This window comes from Tachypleus tridentatus, chromosome 7 (genome assembly GCF_004210375.1).
Source record: "Tachypleus tridentatus isolate NWPU-2018 chromosome 7, ASM421037v1, whole genome shotgun sequence".
Lineage (NCBI taxonomy): Eukaryota > Metazoa > Arthropoda > Merostomata > Xiphosura > Limulidae > Tachypleus > Tachypleus tridentatus.
In genome coordinates this window covers 184,437,715-184,452,099 of record NC_134831.1, presented here as the reverse complement: position 1 = coordinate 184,452,099, position 14,385 = coordinate 184,437,715, and the positions used below count along the sequence as shown (strand labels likewise).

The 14,385-nt window shown below is 33.4% G+C and overlaps 1 protein-coding gene across 4 annotated transcripts in view; it reads left to right on the top strand.

Annotated features, from left to right (window-relative positions):
- The first annotated feature begins 6,916 nt into the window (after positions 1-6,916).
- Positions 6,917-14,385, top strand: part of LOC143257469 (beta-TrCP-like) — a 32,604-nt gene continuing 25,135 nt past the window's right edge. For 2 of the 4 annotated variants that reach the window (XM_076516166.1, XM_076516165.1), the window contains exons 1-2: positions 6,918-7,256; positions 9,592-9,814. In XM_076516166.1, the coding sequence (XP_076372281.1) occupies positions 7,212-7,256; positions 9,592-9,814 (268 nt within the window). In that variant the 5' untranslated portion in view covers positions 6,918-7,211. Of the gene's footprint in view, positions 7,257-9,591; positions 9,815-14,385 lie in introns of all 4 variants that reach the window. The other 2 variants (XM_076516163.1, XM_076516164.1) reach the window with 2 other exon arrangements.

The window sequence follows — 14,385 nt, the reverse complement described above, 5'->3', positions numbered from 1 at the left end:
CAAACCCAACAATCAATAAAAACGCTTTATAGGGTATTTATTTTCTAGGTATGACGGAAAAGCCCGAGCGATGATTTGATTGATAATATACTGTATTTGTTAAATCTGGGTTTATCACGAATGATATATCCTAATGCATTTTTTTCTTATTAATTTCGCATTATCACAAGTTTTAATATTTAATGCAAACGAAATATTTTGGTAAAAATGTATTACTGTTCCAGAATGCATAATTAATAATAATAAATTCACATGAAAATATTTCAGATATAATAATTATTGATATCAACGAGAGTGTTTCATTAATGATATAAATAATAAATAAACAATTTAATACCATAACAATCAATGTTAATTATTTGTCAGTATAATTAATTAAATACAAACTAGTAAATGCTAGGTAAGTATAATTAGAATTTAATAATTTTAAAGTCACGAGCACAGGCTCTTTCACGATCCCCTCTGTCTTATAGTCTGTGCTTATCTGTGTGTCAGGCAGTGAAACCCCAAAATCATTTAAAAGCTGCGAGGGATAGTTTCAAAATACATTCCATAATACCTCAGTTGAAAAACACCTTTCCCGGCCTTGCGTCATGGCTTTACGTACAAATTTTAATTACTAATTTAACCTATATAAAAACAAGTGTGTGTCACGTCACGCTTGATTTTTCGAAATAGGAAAAGTCAAACTACATTTATCCAAATAAAATAGTTCGATTATTGTACATTATAAATTATAAATTTAGAGTCGGTGCGTTTGTATGTCATGAAACCTTATAAGTGTAGTGAGTTTTAGTATAGTTAAAGTAAAGACACAGTGCGGGATCACACAGCCTAGAGCCAAGTGGATAAAATTTATCATGAAAGAGAAAATATTGTTTCTGGATTAAGCTGTTATCTGTTGTATCACCAACGTTTTAAATAAAAACAAACCTCAGTAATCAACGGAAACTCTAACAAATATGTTTCTAGTTTTGTTGTCTAAACGTTTCATTTTATACTTTCACTACATAGACTAACAAAAATATGAAGTTATATATTTGTTGCTAGGCAACATGACATAAAAGCCATTTTTGAAAAGTAGTGTCACTAAAACTCACTGGCTTTTCTATTTATTAGAAGTTGCTAATCTAATTTTGTTTACCAATAGTCATTCTGTGAGTACGCCACGAATTCATTTCGTGAATGATCTTAATTGTTATTGGTACACAAAGAAATTTACCAACGTCTGACTGCTGCGAGTTCACTTTTTTACCTCTTTGTTGGTCAAGCGTAATTTCGCAAAATGTATTTATTTCAGTGGGCTATAAAATGTGAGATTAGAGGTGAGGGTGGTAGTACTTTCCCCGTCATACTATAAATGCTAATGTTACTCAACGGTAAAATGTTTCGTATCTCACCGTTAATGAAGTATCAAGTTTTCTCTAAGTTAATGATTTTTCCTCCTGCTCTATTCAAAAAGGCCCGACATGGCCAGGTAGTCAAGGCACTTAACTCATAATCTGAGGTTCACGGGTTTGAATCCCCGTCCTACTAAACATGCTCGCCCTTTCAGCCGTGGGGCGTTATAATGTAACGGTCAATCCCACTATTCGTTGGTAAAAGAGTAGCCCAAGCGTTGGCGGATGGTGGTGATGACAAGCTGCCTTCCCTCTGGTCTTACATAATAAGGACGGCTAGCGCAGATAGCCCTCGAGTAGCTTTGCGTGAAATTTAAAACAAACCAAACTATTCAAAGTGAATTACTAAAATAATAATAATATATATATATATATAAAATGAAACTCAGTGCCAGCTTCCAAAAACAGTCAAACGAACAAACAAAAAGGCGCAGTACTTATGAATTACTTTGGATTACAAATAAAGAACTAATAATACTGCTGATTTCAGAAGAGTTTCACCTCTGATATTACTTGTTTTTTTCAAGATCAAAGCTACACAGTGAGCTGTCTGCACTCTATCCATGGAGGAGGGAAGAGAAATCGAACCATGAATTTTAGTGTTTTAATTCCTTACACTTACTGGTGGCCATTATAAGGACATTACTATTGCCACAATGCTAATCCTAGCTTACCGATTTTGAAACTGAATATAAAAGAAATTGCTTGTACTTTAACTTATTTCATTTCAACACTTTAATTAAAAGTAAGTTAATCATATGTATAGTGCTTGCTTGACATTTCAAGAAATACAAGCACATATTAAAGATATACTTTCAAAATTAATTATTTTGTATTAAATACTGGTAATTGCACAAATATCCTATGAGAATATTTATTACATTATGCAGAATTCAATTAAGGTAGTAATTTACATTACTCAAAAACATTTATTTTCCTTTTAGTTCAAGAAAAGGGTGTTTTTTTCTAAAACTTTACCCTTTATGCACTATTTTCATATCTGTTAATTAAATCATAGGTGTAAATGAAGCCTTAAATTTTTGCTGTGTGTCGAGCTCAAAAGTGCCTTGAGACTATATCTTCCCCACTTTTGTTAACGAGATGACAGTGACAGATACATTCCAAGTGCTTTGACTCTCTTCCAAGAAGTACATAATGTTGGATTCTCTTAGTCTTGAGATAAAAAGGCTTCTTTCTGATTTTAATTTGTCTTTCATGAGTAAATTTCCCTTTTAAACTTTTCTTTTCACTGTTATCCTTTGGTCTTCTGATTTTCTGTTTCCTTCTTGTTTTTTTTCTTTTTTTGTCCTGTCCTTCTTTTAACTATTCCACCATTGCTAACAACTGTTAGGTTTCACTTTGTAATAGGGTTGTCATATTGAAATTTAGTCAAAAATCTGTTTTAAGATTTAAAAATAATGCAATTTTGACACCAGTGAAACTCGTCCTGTTATTAAGTGAGTTGTATCACTGGTGAAAAATTATATGAAGTACAGTTCACGTGACAATAACAAATTAGTTTATTTATTTTTATTTTTCTACGACGTTTTAGAACCATGTTCATTTGTTAGTCGTAGTCTTAACTGTGCTGAAAACGTTTAAACATTAAATCCATAATTAAGTGAGGACCTAACCTTAAATACATTTAAGTATGTCAGATGTTGATGGTTGAGTTTACCAATTGTCAATTTTAAAGGGTTTTTTTCTTGTACTTTGTTGTTGTGATAATTCTTATGCAGTAGATGTCTGTGCCTTGTTGGTGATAAATTCAAAGATGGCCAGGTGGTTAAGGCACTCGACTCGTCATCCGAGGGTCGCGGGTTTGAATCCCCGTCCTACCAAACATGCTCGCACTTTCAGCCGTGGGGGCGATATAATGTGACGGTCAATCCCACTATTCGTTGGTAAAAGAGTAGACCAAGAGTTGGTAGTGGGTGGTGATGACTAGATGCTTTCCCTCTAGTCTTACACTGCTAAATTAAGGATGGCTTGCGCAGATAGCCTTGTGTAGCTTTGTGCGAGATTCAAAAACAAAACAAATTCAAAGATAAATGAACATAACACGCTCCACTTGTATTTAAAATAAATTAATAATATAGATATTTGAACTAGTTAAAAATATGTACAGAAATTCTTTCCACGATAGCAGTGGTGCTTAGCCTGGGTTCAATCGAACCCCAGGGGTTCAGTGAGTCAGTCTCAGGGGTTCGGCAGAGGTCGACTCACACACAGTGTGTGTGTTCATTCCGTTAACCCCACTCGTATGGTTCATGACGTTATGTTCCACTTGGCCATCATTGGCTGCGACTGATCATGTCACATCACTTGGCCTTAATATCTGTACTGCAGGGAACTTCGTGCACTTAGCAGTCGACTTGTGACTGTAGTAATCGCGCATCATTTGTGATTTTTTCCTAATCTTTCAATCCCTTTATACTAACTATGTCGACCAAAAACAGAAAGTGGTCGGACGAATACGAAAACATTCGCTTTGGCATGGTTGATATAAGCGTTTGCAGAAGGCTGGTTGGAATATTGTTCTAAGTGGTGAAGATGGCTTCATGAAAATCGTGCACTGTTTGGAATTGACGTCCATTTCTATAGACTTTCCTTGCCATCCACCGCCAAAATTTTCAATGGGGTTCAGTTCGAGCGAATACGCTGGATGGTCCAAAAGACCAACGTTATTCGCCATAAAAAATTCTTTTGTCTTGTGGGCATTGTGGTTGCAGCATTGCCCTGCTGAAAGATCCAGTCATTTCCACACAAGCGATGGTCTTTAGTCAATAAGGATACTCTCTTCAACATGCCAATGTAGCCAACTGCTCTTTGATGCCCCTGTATAACTTGAGAAGCTCCATTGTTCCATGGAAGGAGAAAGCACCCTAGATCATGATGGAACCTCCTCCACTGTGTCGTGTAGAAAATGTCTCCGGTGGGATATCCTTATCGTGCCAGTAACGTTGGAAGCCATCTAGACCATCCAGATTAATTTTTCTCATCAAAGAACAAAACCTTCTTTCACTTTTCTACATCCCATGTCTGGTGCTTCTCAGCAAAGTTTAACCGAGCTGTTTCGTGGTGTGGAAGGAGGCGTGATTTTTGAAGACGTTTACGGCTTTTAAAGCCTTTCTCTCGTAGATGCCGTCTTATTGTTCTTGAGCTGCATTCTGCGTCCGTAATGGCCTTAATATGGTTCGACAATCGACTGGTGTCTTGCCTGACAACCCGTCGAATCCTTCTGCTCAACGCCGGCAAAATTTTCTTGGGCCGACCACTTGAAATTCTCGTTCCGTATCCCTCAGGGTCTTTTAAGAAATTTGCAACAGCAGTTTCATTACGCACAATCTCACCAGCGATGGCACGTTGAGAGAGACCTTGCTTTTGCAGCTCGACAATTCTGCCACGTTCAAACTCTGTCAATTTTTTCGCCTTTGCCATGTTTTTACCCAATGTAACACAATAGATGTCAGTGGGAGATGTTGACAACGCTAATGCTTGAACACAAATGACTAAATTTCGTTACGTGTTTACCGATTAAAGCTTCGTTTCAGTATGGTCTTAAACTTTTGACCAGATAGTATTTAAGCTAATTTCACAGTGTTCACATTTTCCCTATTATACGCTGAAAAAGTTTATTATTTTTATTTTCCCTTTTCTTATTTTCATTTTTCGAAGTTCTACTCAAATAAGTGGTTGAGTTTAACAACGCAAAATGCATATTTTTTCTTTATGTTTATTGGCCTTAAGATTTTGGCCAGCAGTGTATGAACATAACTTACAGCGATATGTTTGGGGATGTATATCATAACAGGAAATTATTTTATATTATGTGTGTATGTGTTTTTTTACTATTTTAAGACAAAATTAACCAAATAATTTGATATTAGACTGATTTTTTATCCTTAAGTTTGAAAATTGAATCAAATGAAGAAAATCCAATTTGTAGAAACTTTTAATGTGTTAAGATGTATCATAATTCAGCTGAAAACCAAATTTAGTTTTCAAATGTCTGAGCAAAAAGGAGTTTTATAGGACATCACACTGTGTAATATAACACACAAATATTAACACTATAATGTACTACAATAACACTGAATTCGTTATTATAATCAGTATGTGAGGATGTACATCCTCAAATTTCTTTAACTTCACTATCAGTAACAAAACAATGCCTGGATGGCTTGAGTGACTTATTTACCACTAATTCAAGTATGAAACAGATGCAAATGTTTGGCAAATTTTATAATTTAAATCCTAATTTATTATATTCTCGAAAAAAAAAGTGCAACTTCATAAATATTTAACTACTTAAAATATATTAATGACATATTTGAACTGGTTGAAATTTTACAGGATAACAAACAGAGTATAATATAAAATGATTCAAAAGACAATTGAGAGAGAAGTTTCTTTCCTCCACATACATGCGGAAGACCGAGACACTTTGATCCAATTAAAACGTGTTGTCATACATTATTTATTTAAACCACAAAACTACTGCACTAGAAATTTAGTGGTCAAATTTCAATGTAATCTAGTAATGTTTTGGTATAAAATTAGGGAAAGAAGAGACAGGCATCTGAGTTGATTGGACACTGTACTATTCTGATGAAATACTGATCCTATCAGATATTGATCTTGCCATGAATTGTGTAATTATGTAGTATTTCGATCAATGGATTATTTCATAATATTATACAAGCGTGATACTGTTTGCACGTGCCTCACACGTAATATATATTGCGTCATCTAGCCAACTGGTGCTTTCCAGCATAATAGATTTTCCTTTTGTGCTTACAGACTGTTGTGTGTTTATTTACTACTAATTTAAATAAACATCCGTCCACCCATTGTGTTATTACTGCTAGCTAAAGATCGTTAAAATAGCGACAATAACAAAAACAGCAAACGAAATCTAAACGACAGTCAGTGGCGAATCGAGTGAGTAAACCACTGCTGTTCTCTGCCACGTGCCGAGTTCCCTTAAAGGGCCAGCAGTTGACGATCATTCATGTGAAATTGTATTTCCCTGTATTCATCTTTAATAAGTTTTCAACAACAAAACAAAATAAATGAAGAAATAATTATACTGTAATAAAGTGATAGTCCACGCATGAGACACATTTTCAACATTTATAATCACATCTACTATCCGATCCAAAGATGTACAATTTCCGATCGCATATCAGGATCCGGATATCAGAACAAAACTATTACACATTCCAAGATTAAATATGGCTGATGGATATGCCAGACACTGGCTTTGATCTATCCTACAAGTTTACTCAGTTGAAATTGCATGATCATAAATATTAATTTATTTCAATATTAAAAACAAATATCATTTATCGTAAAGGGAATTAATTTAATGTAAAGTTATAATAAAATAAATTTAGTGTTTTAATTTATGGCATAAAGGATACGTAATTGTTTAAATCATTTTTCTGCCGTTCACATGACGTTTTTCTTAATCTCGTTTACAGCTTCTTGCTTTCGAGTTTTTGAACTCACTACCCTGAGAAAGGTTATTCTTCACACCATACGCGCGTTTGTTATGCTATCTATTTGCAGAAATGTGTAGTTCTTTTCAAACCCTGGTATATGAAAAGAAAGAGGCGACGCAAGACATTTTTCGATTCTCTTCAGAATCACTTCTTGTCTGGTGACGTTTGACGTCAGTGGTTTCCGCGTATATCATCGATGACTGAGGTAGTTTTATGGGATAGCCTAAATATTTCGAGATTCCATTTTCATGTTGTGTCGTGACTTTATTGTGTGGATTAAAGTGCAAAACTGACTTTTCGAAACATGGAAACTAGTACAATATTAGACGAAAAATCAGTGGTTGGTCAGGTATGTTCTCTATATTGTTTAAAATAATTAATTTAGGAATTTTTAAGGTAGGCTAAAGTTAAGCCTTAACAACTTAAAAAGTTTAGCATTAAATGATTAATATAGTTTTGATTCAACTTGGCTCTCAGGGAATTGCATTATTACACTAACATTAGTAACAGTATTATTATTGTTGCAAGTATTGAATTAACTTGTGGAAACGAAGGTTTACAATAATACACAGTTTAGAATCGGAGAAAGAAATAATGTAATGTTAATAAAAGTTACTCGCAGACTCAAGTAATTGTGATTTATACTTGTAATTGAAAGTACTATAGTATTAATAATAAAGTAGAACTAATAGTACTAATATTTATTTTGTATGTTCCTGGAACATAGATATTAACAAGCTAGTAGTCACGATAGTATTTAATGAAAGTCAAATTAAACCACAGTAATACAAAACAAATCTTAACTAGCCAGTGAATGTTAGGCCTAGCAGTATGCTGTTTGTGTACATCGGTATGAATTCAATTTCATGTAACTTAAGCACATTACAAGAAAAGCAGAATTAATAAAAAGCAATTGAGGTCAATAATTTTAATACAACGAATAAAAAATCCCTCTGGCGAACACACACACACACACAATATTTGAAATGTGGCTTAGAACATCAACATAATTATCACATTTTACTTTAATGTCAATCAGAATTTATTATAAATTCAATTTTAGCTGCACATAGCTAGCTATCAGACAAACTATTAATAATGCATTAGTTGGAAAAATGTGAAAGTTTGATGAAAGGTTCCTAGCAGCTATTCAACAAATCTAACTCATTTGAATAGCAGTAAAAAAAAAAAAAAAGGAAGTAGATCAAATTACCAGCTGGTATTGATTTTGGTACATGACTGAATGTACGCCTACATTAGTGCATAAAGTACAATATCAAAATTTCCCCATGATATAGTATATAAGCTATATATATATACTGTTTTTCCATTTTTGTATCTGACAATAACCACCATTTAAGTGGTTTGTCAGTAGTCACCAAATCTTGAATGACATTTAGAAAAGTATTCATGTGTTCATGCAACAAAACTATTTATAAACCACAGTAACCTGTTTTATCTATTTAAAAAACTTATAATAACAAGCATGTGAATAGAGAACTAATGTAATAACCTCTTTAGACATAATTTGGAACAGTTAATACCGTTGCAAAAACGGCTCGTTTGGGTTGAGAAAATATTTTTCATAGAAGAGCGAACAATGTTTCGACCTTCTTCAGTCATCATCAGGTTCACAAAGAAAGAGGTAACTAACCGGAAGCTGACCACATGTTTGAAACGTGTTGTGTAACTGAGTCTTGGAATGTAGAGGGCGGTGTTAGATGTTTGAATATATCGTCAGGTTCACAAAGAAAGAGGTAACTGACCGGAAGCTGACCACATGTTTGAAAGGGGTTGTGTAACTGAGTGTCGGAATGTAGAGGGCGGTGTTAGATGTTTGAATATATCGTCAGGTTCACAAAGAAAGAGGTAACTGACTGGAAGCTGACCACATGTTTGAAAGGGGTTGTGTAACTGAGTGTCGGAATGTAGAGGGCGGTGTTAGATGTTTGAATATAACATCTAACAAACATCTAACACCGCCCTCTACATTCCGACACTCAGTTACACAACCCCTTTCAAACATGTGGTCAGCTTCCAGTCAGTTACCTCTTTCTTTGTGAACATGACGATGACCGAAGAAGGTTGAAATGTTGTTTGCTCTTCTAGTTAATACCATTCATTTTTATGAACTTAAATGGAACTTTTTAACATATACATGAATAGTGTAATATTAATATAAATACTACTTGCTTATCACAGTACATAGTTATTTCTTAGCTGTGATATATTAAAAACATTTTGTGCACTAGATTAAAGGTAATTTTCTTCATTACTCATTAAAAAGATGAACAGCTGTTATTTTCATGGATGTGGTTGATATAAACTTATAAAGTTGCTAATTAGTAACTTTATTCTAGTTTCACTTGTAATTACGAAACTTGAAGTGTTTATTTTTGTGGATTGTTTCTGTGAATTCAAAACTATTGTGAATAATGATTTAAAATTTATTGGTCATAGTAACTTAGAAGTGATACGAAAGTAGAGTTAGTGAAACAGTTATAATTTCAAAAGTCTCCTCTTGCTAGCTTATATTTGTGTAAGTTTTATTTTTTTTAAAATCAGAATATAATTCGTTTTAACTGGACATTTCTCTGTGAGTTTTGAAAGATAAATGTTAGTATAATTAATCATAGCCTTGTATTTTAAATATTAAGGTTTTTTAAAAAATTTTCTCGCATCAGGTACCAATGACAGTCCTATATGAAAATTCCATGCGTGAGGAACCTTCCCCAGAATACCTACAAGAAAAAGAAATGTGTTGTAGATATTTTGAAAAGTGGAATGAAAATAATCAAGTGGAATTTGTTGAACTATTACTCTCAAAAATGTCACATTATCAGCACAGTCATGTTAGCTGTTATCTTCGGCCCATGTTGCAGAGGGACTTTATCTCACTCTTACCAAGTAAGTATGCATAAGAAACTATTCTTTAAATAAGAACAGAAGAAGAAAAATTTCTTGGAAGGTTACCTATTTTTTTTGTAATATTGTTTTTCTTACACAAAATGTAAGCTTTTTCAAATTTTTATACCATTAGTGTATAATTTTATTGTTAATAGTACAGTTTTTTATTTTTTTGGTATATTCTGATTTATGCTCTAAAACTGCCAAGATTATTTTTTGATAGTTGAGGCCTTTTTGCTAAAGTTAACTCTTATCCAACAAATATTTGGTAACATCAGTGAATTTAGAAACATTATTTAAGGCACTGATATAAATAATGAACAGTAAAGGGTGTAAAAAAGAACCTAGTTTCTTGATGGAAATAATCCACTAATTTGAGCTTCTAATTCTCAGTACAATTTCTGGTAAGGCTTTTCAAAAGTTTTCAAGGGTGGTGATTTGTTATGTCAAGAACACTTTTTTTTTTTAAAGCCATGCTCAGAATTGTAAGTTGAGTGTAAACATTCCAATTACTTAATTTTAATGTACTTTTAAAACTCTTTAAACCCATAATTCTCTGTATGTTCTGTCAGAATTATTTTTATGATTTCTTAATAATTATCACCATATCTTATAAAACTTCAGTTGTTTTTTTTTATTTTTGTTTTTCCCTTCAGCATCAGGGGTACCCACAGAAAACATTGTTGGGTAAATAGCCCCAAACCTCTTCCCATTGAATATTTGGTGTCACTTTCTGATGGATAAATCATGATTTTTCACTGAATGGTAGCAGTGTTTGCTTGGGTTTAGTTGTTAATAGTCCTTAAAAATACATTATTACAGTAAAATATTGTTGTCAGTTATTGTTGGGATTAATAATAAGCTTTCATAGTTGGAGTTGTTACTGTTTCTTAAACTGCTCTTTTACTCTGGATTTCTCTGTACACTGTTTGAGAGTCAGGTTCTTCCTACTTTAATTTCTGGATTTTGAACTCTGAGAAGTGCGGTGATTTTGTGTCTCAGTGGACAGGTCTTTTTATTTTTCAGATGGTTCTGTATATGTACTTCATCATGAAAATGTTTTGTAATAAGAGCAGTGTGGTAATTACAATTCTAGTATGTGTTGGCTTTCAGCTAATGAGTGCAGAACATTTAATACAACTTTAAAGGGGCAAAAAGGAGCATAGTAACCCCCCAGCTTCCAACTATAACTACCTCTTACTGTCTAAACTGGAGATGATTCCAATGCCACCAAAATTGGAATTTCTCATCCTTCCCTCTATTGTTTTCACTGTTAAACACAAAGTTGATAGATCTATATTATTATTACTGTTAATAATCTGAAACCCCTAAATCCTCTCTGACACTTCTCCTCTCCAGAGGAAACAAGTTTAGATATTTTAGTCTCTCCTCACAGGACAAGCCCACCATTTAGGTACCATCCTGATTGGTCTTCTGTGGACATTGTCCAATAATTCAGTGTCCTTGTCGAGCCCCAAACTGTACACAGTACTGTACATGAGACTTTACAAGTGATTTTGTAAAGTGAAACAATAATATCCCTTGTCATGTATATTCAGTATTTCTGTAGATGTTATGCAGTATCCCATGAACCCTATTGCTAGCTACTGTACACTGTTTGAATGACTTAGTTAATTTTTCAGTTACAACACCAAGATCTTTTTCTTCAACCATATTTAATGTGTTTCCATTTAAATTGTAATAGTGATTTGAATTGTGAAAAACCTACATGCATCACCTTACATCTCGGATGGTTAAACATCATTTGCCACATATTGGCCTAACAGATCAAGTAATCTAAATCACCCTGTAAATCTGCAGCGTCTTTGATACAGTTAGCCACTCCCAAAAATCTTAATGTCATATGCAAACTTCAAAATTTTGTTAGTCATTCTAGAGTTAATATAAATTGCAAACAGCAGAGGACCCAGTACAGAGCCCTGAGGCATCCTGCTTGTAACTGTAACCCAGTTAATCTAAATTTATTATTACCACTGTTTTTTACTCTTTATCTAACTTTCTATCCAGTTTAATAACATTTCTCCAACATGTAAAGATATTTGTTACAAGTCTTTCCAGAGACGCCTTATCAAACGCTTTGTGAAAATTGAGGTAAAACCAAATCCACAATACATTCTTCATCAACTGTTGTAGTAATATTTTTAAAAAAATGTCAAAATATTTGTTAAACAAGACTTTCCCATAGTGACACCATGCTGGATTTTTGCTATATCATGGCAATGTAAGTGATTAAAGATGCATTATAGTGTCACTTCCAACTACTGATGTAAGAATAACTGGCTTTTAATTACCTGAACAATATTTATCACCTCCTTTAAATATTGGACTTACATTAGCCAACTTCCAATCTTATACTTTTCCACTACTGAATAACTTATGGAAAGTATTTGCTAGCAGTTCACAAATATATAATCTTTAAAACTATAGGATAAATATTGTCTGGATCAGGGTGTTTATTAACTTTTAGGTTTCCCAGCTTTTCTCTTAATGTTTCAGAACATAAAATATCTTTTACATCAATATTTTATCCACACATAAGTGCTGTGATTGAGGCATGATACTAGTACCTTCCTTCACAAAAACTAAGAGAACATGTAATTTAATAAGTTTACCATCACACAACATTCCAAGATCAGCTCCTCTATCATTTTTAAGAGACCCAATCCTAATTTTTAATTTTAACAATTTTTTTTTATCCATCATATACCTAAAGGATTCCTTATTGCTTCATTTAACTGTCTCATCCAACCCTCTTTCATATATAGCTTTTGTTCTTTTAACTTCCAGTTTATCTTGATTTTGTATAGTCCTTCAAGTCTTTAATATTACCACTAAGTTTACATTTAACCCTATTATGACTTTAAACATTTACTAAACTGTAGTGGCTTATTCTGCTCCATTACTCTGTTTCCTCATAGGGAATATATATGTTCTGTATGCATATAAATTTTTCCCTAATAGCTTCCTAAGTTTGTTCATGATCTCCTTCCAACCCTTTATTCCAAACTACAGAAGTTAGATAATGTATCGTTCCATCAGAATTGACTTTCCTGAAATTTAGAACCAATTCTACATGTAGTTAAAAACCAAATGTAATAGAGCAATGGTTACTTAAACTCTCACCAAACATACCTCTATCGTATTTACATCGGAAAATAATATCAAGTCTAATATAGCTTCCTTTGTAGGTTTCATTACTCTAAACAATTTCTAAAAATACCTATCCCCTTTACTGTCAGACTTGGTTTTCTCAATCAATATCCCTGAAATTAAAATCTCCTGTAATAGCATCTCTTTCAGCTACCTGGCCCGGCATGGTCAAGCGCGTAAGGCGCGCGACTCGTAATCTGAGGGTCGCGGGTTCACGCCCGCGTCGCGTTAAACATGCTCGCCCTCCCAGCCGTGGGGGCATTATAATGTGACGGTCAATCCCACTATTCGTTGGTAAAAGAGTAGCCCAAGAGTTGGCGGTGGGTGGTGATGACTAGCTGCCTTCCCTCTAGTCTTACACTGCTAAATTAGGGACGGCTAGCACAGATAACCCTCGAGTAGCTTTGTGCGAAATTCAAACAAACAAACAAACTTTCAGCTACCATTCTGATCTCGTTGTAGAGTTGTTTTTTTTATTATTTCTACATTATGACCTGGTTGTCTATAACAAATTCCAGTTAAAAATTGATGCATGATTTTGACTTGAAATACTAGGGGTAATGCCTGAATTTCTTCAACACATCAAGTATGGCCAAAAATACAGAGAACAGTAGTATGAAAATCAAACAATATATTTGTTGTGTTTAACAGTGGAAGGAAGAAGGTATTTAACTTGGCTGTTTAATCCCACCTGGATTGAGCAGGTTTCAAGTTTTTTTAGATGTTCCTGATTCTAAGTTTTGTTTGCTGAAGTTACATTTATTTTAAAAGCTATGAACATTTTGCTGGTATTAAAATATATCAGGTACACCTAATTTGGTTTAGGTAGTAATGTAGTTGATAGCAAAATATTAGTGACTCAAACATGTTTTTTTATTGCATACTATTGTTAAATTATTTATATTTAAGTAATGTAGGTAAGTACAATAACTAACTTATAATGTATTGAAAATAGACTATATTAGGTATAAATTTATTTTACCAAGAATATTGTTAGTAACAAATTATTTCCTAAAGATATATAAAGTGAATAAACCTAGGCCTAATTTCACATTGCTTGTAAGTTTGCATCAGGATCTAAAAATGGCTTATGTTTTACATTCTGTGAAAAACCATTATCTCATACAAAGATTATAAGAATTCTGCCAGTAAATGCTTGTGAGCATGTATTTACAAAATTGTTCAAATGTAGAAATGTGCTCATCTTGTTTAGGCTGAGACCATAATTCAAAAGGGAACTAATGAATAGTTGATAAAAATTATTATTTGAAAGTTTGAGTTTAGAACTCAGGTTAAAGAATTTGATGTGGTTGTTGGAATGCTTGATGAGAACATAAAACGTACATCAAAATGATGTATGTCTTGTCATTTAGAGTGGGCATTTTATTATCTTGCTGAAA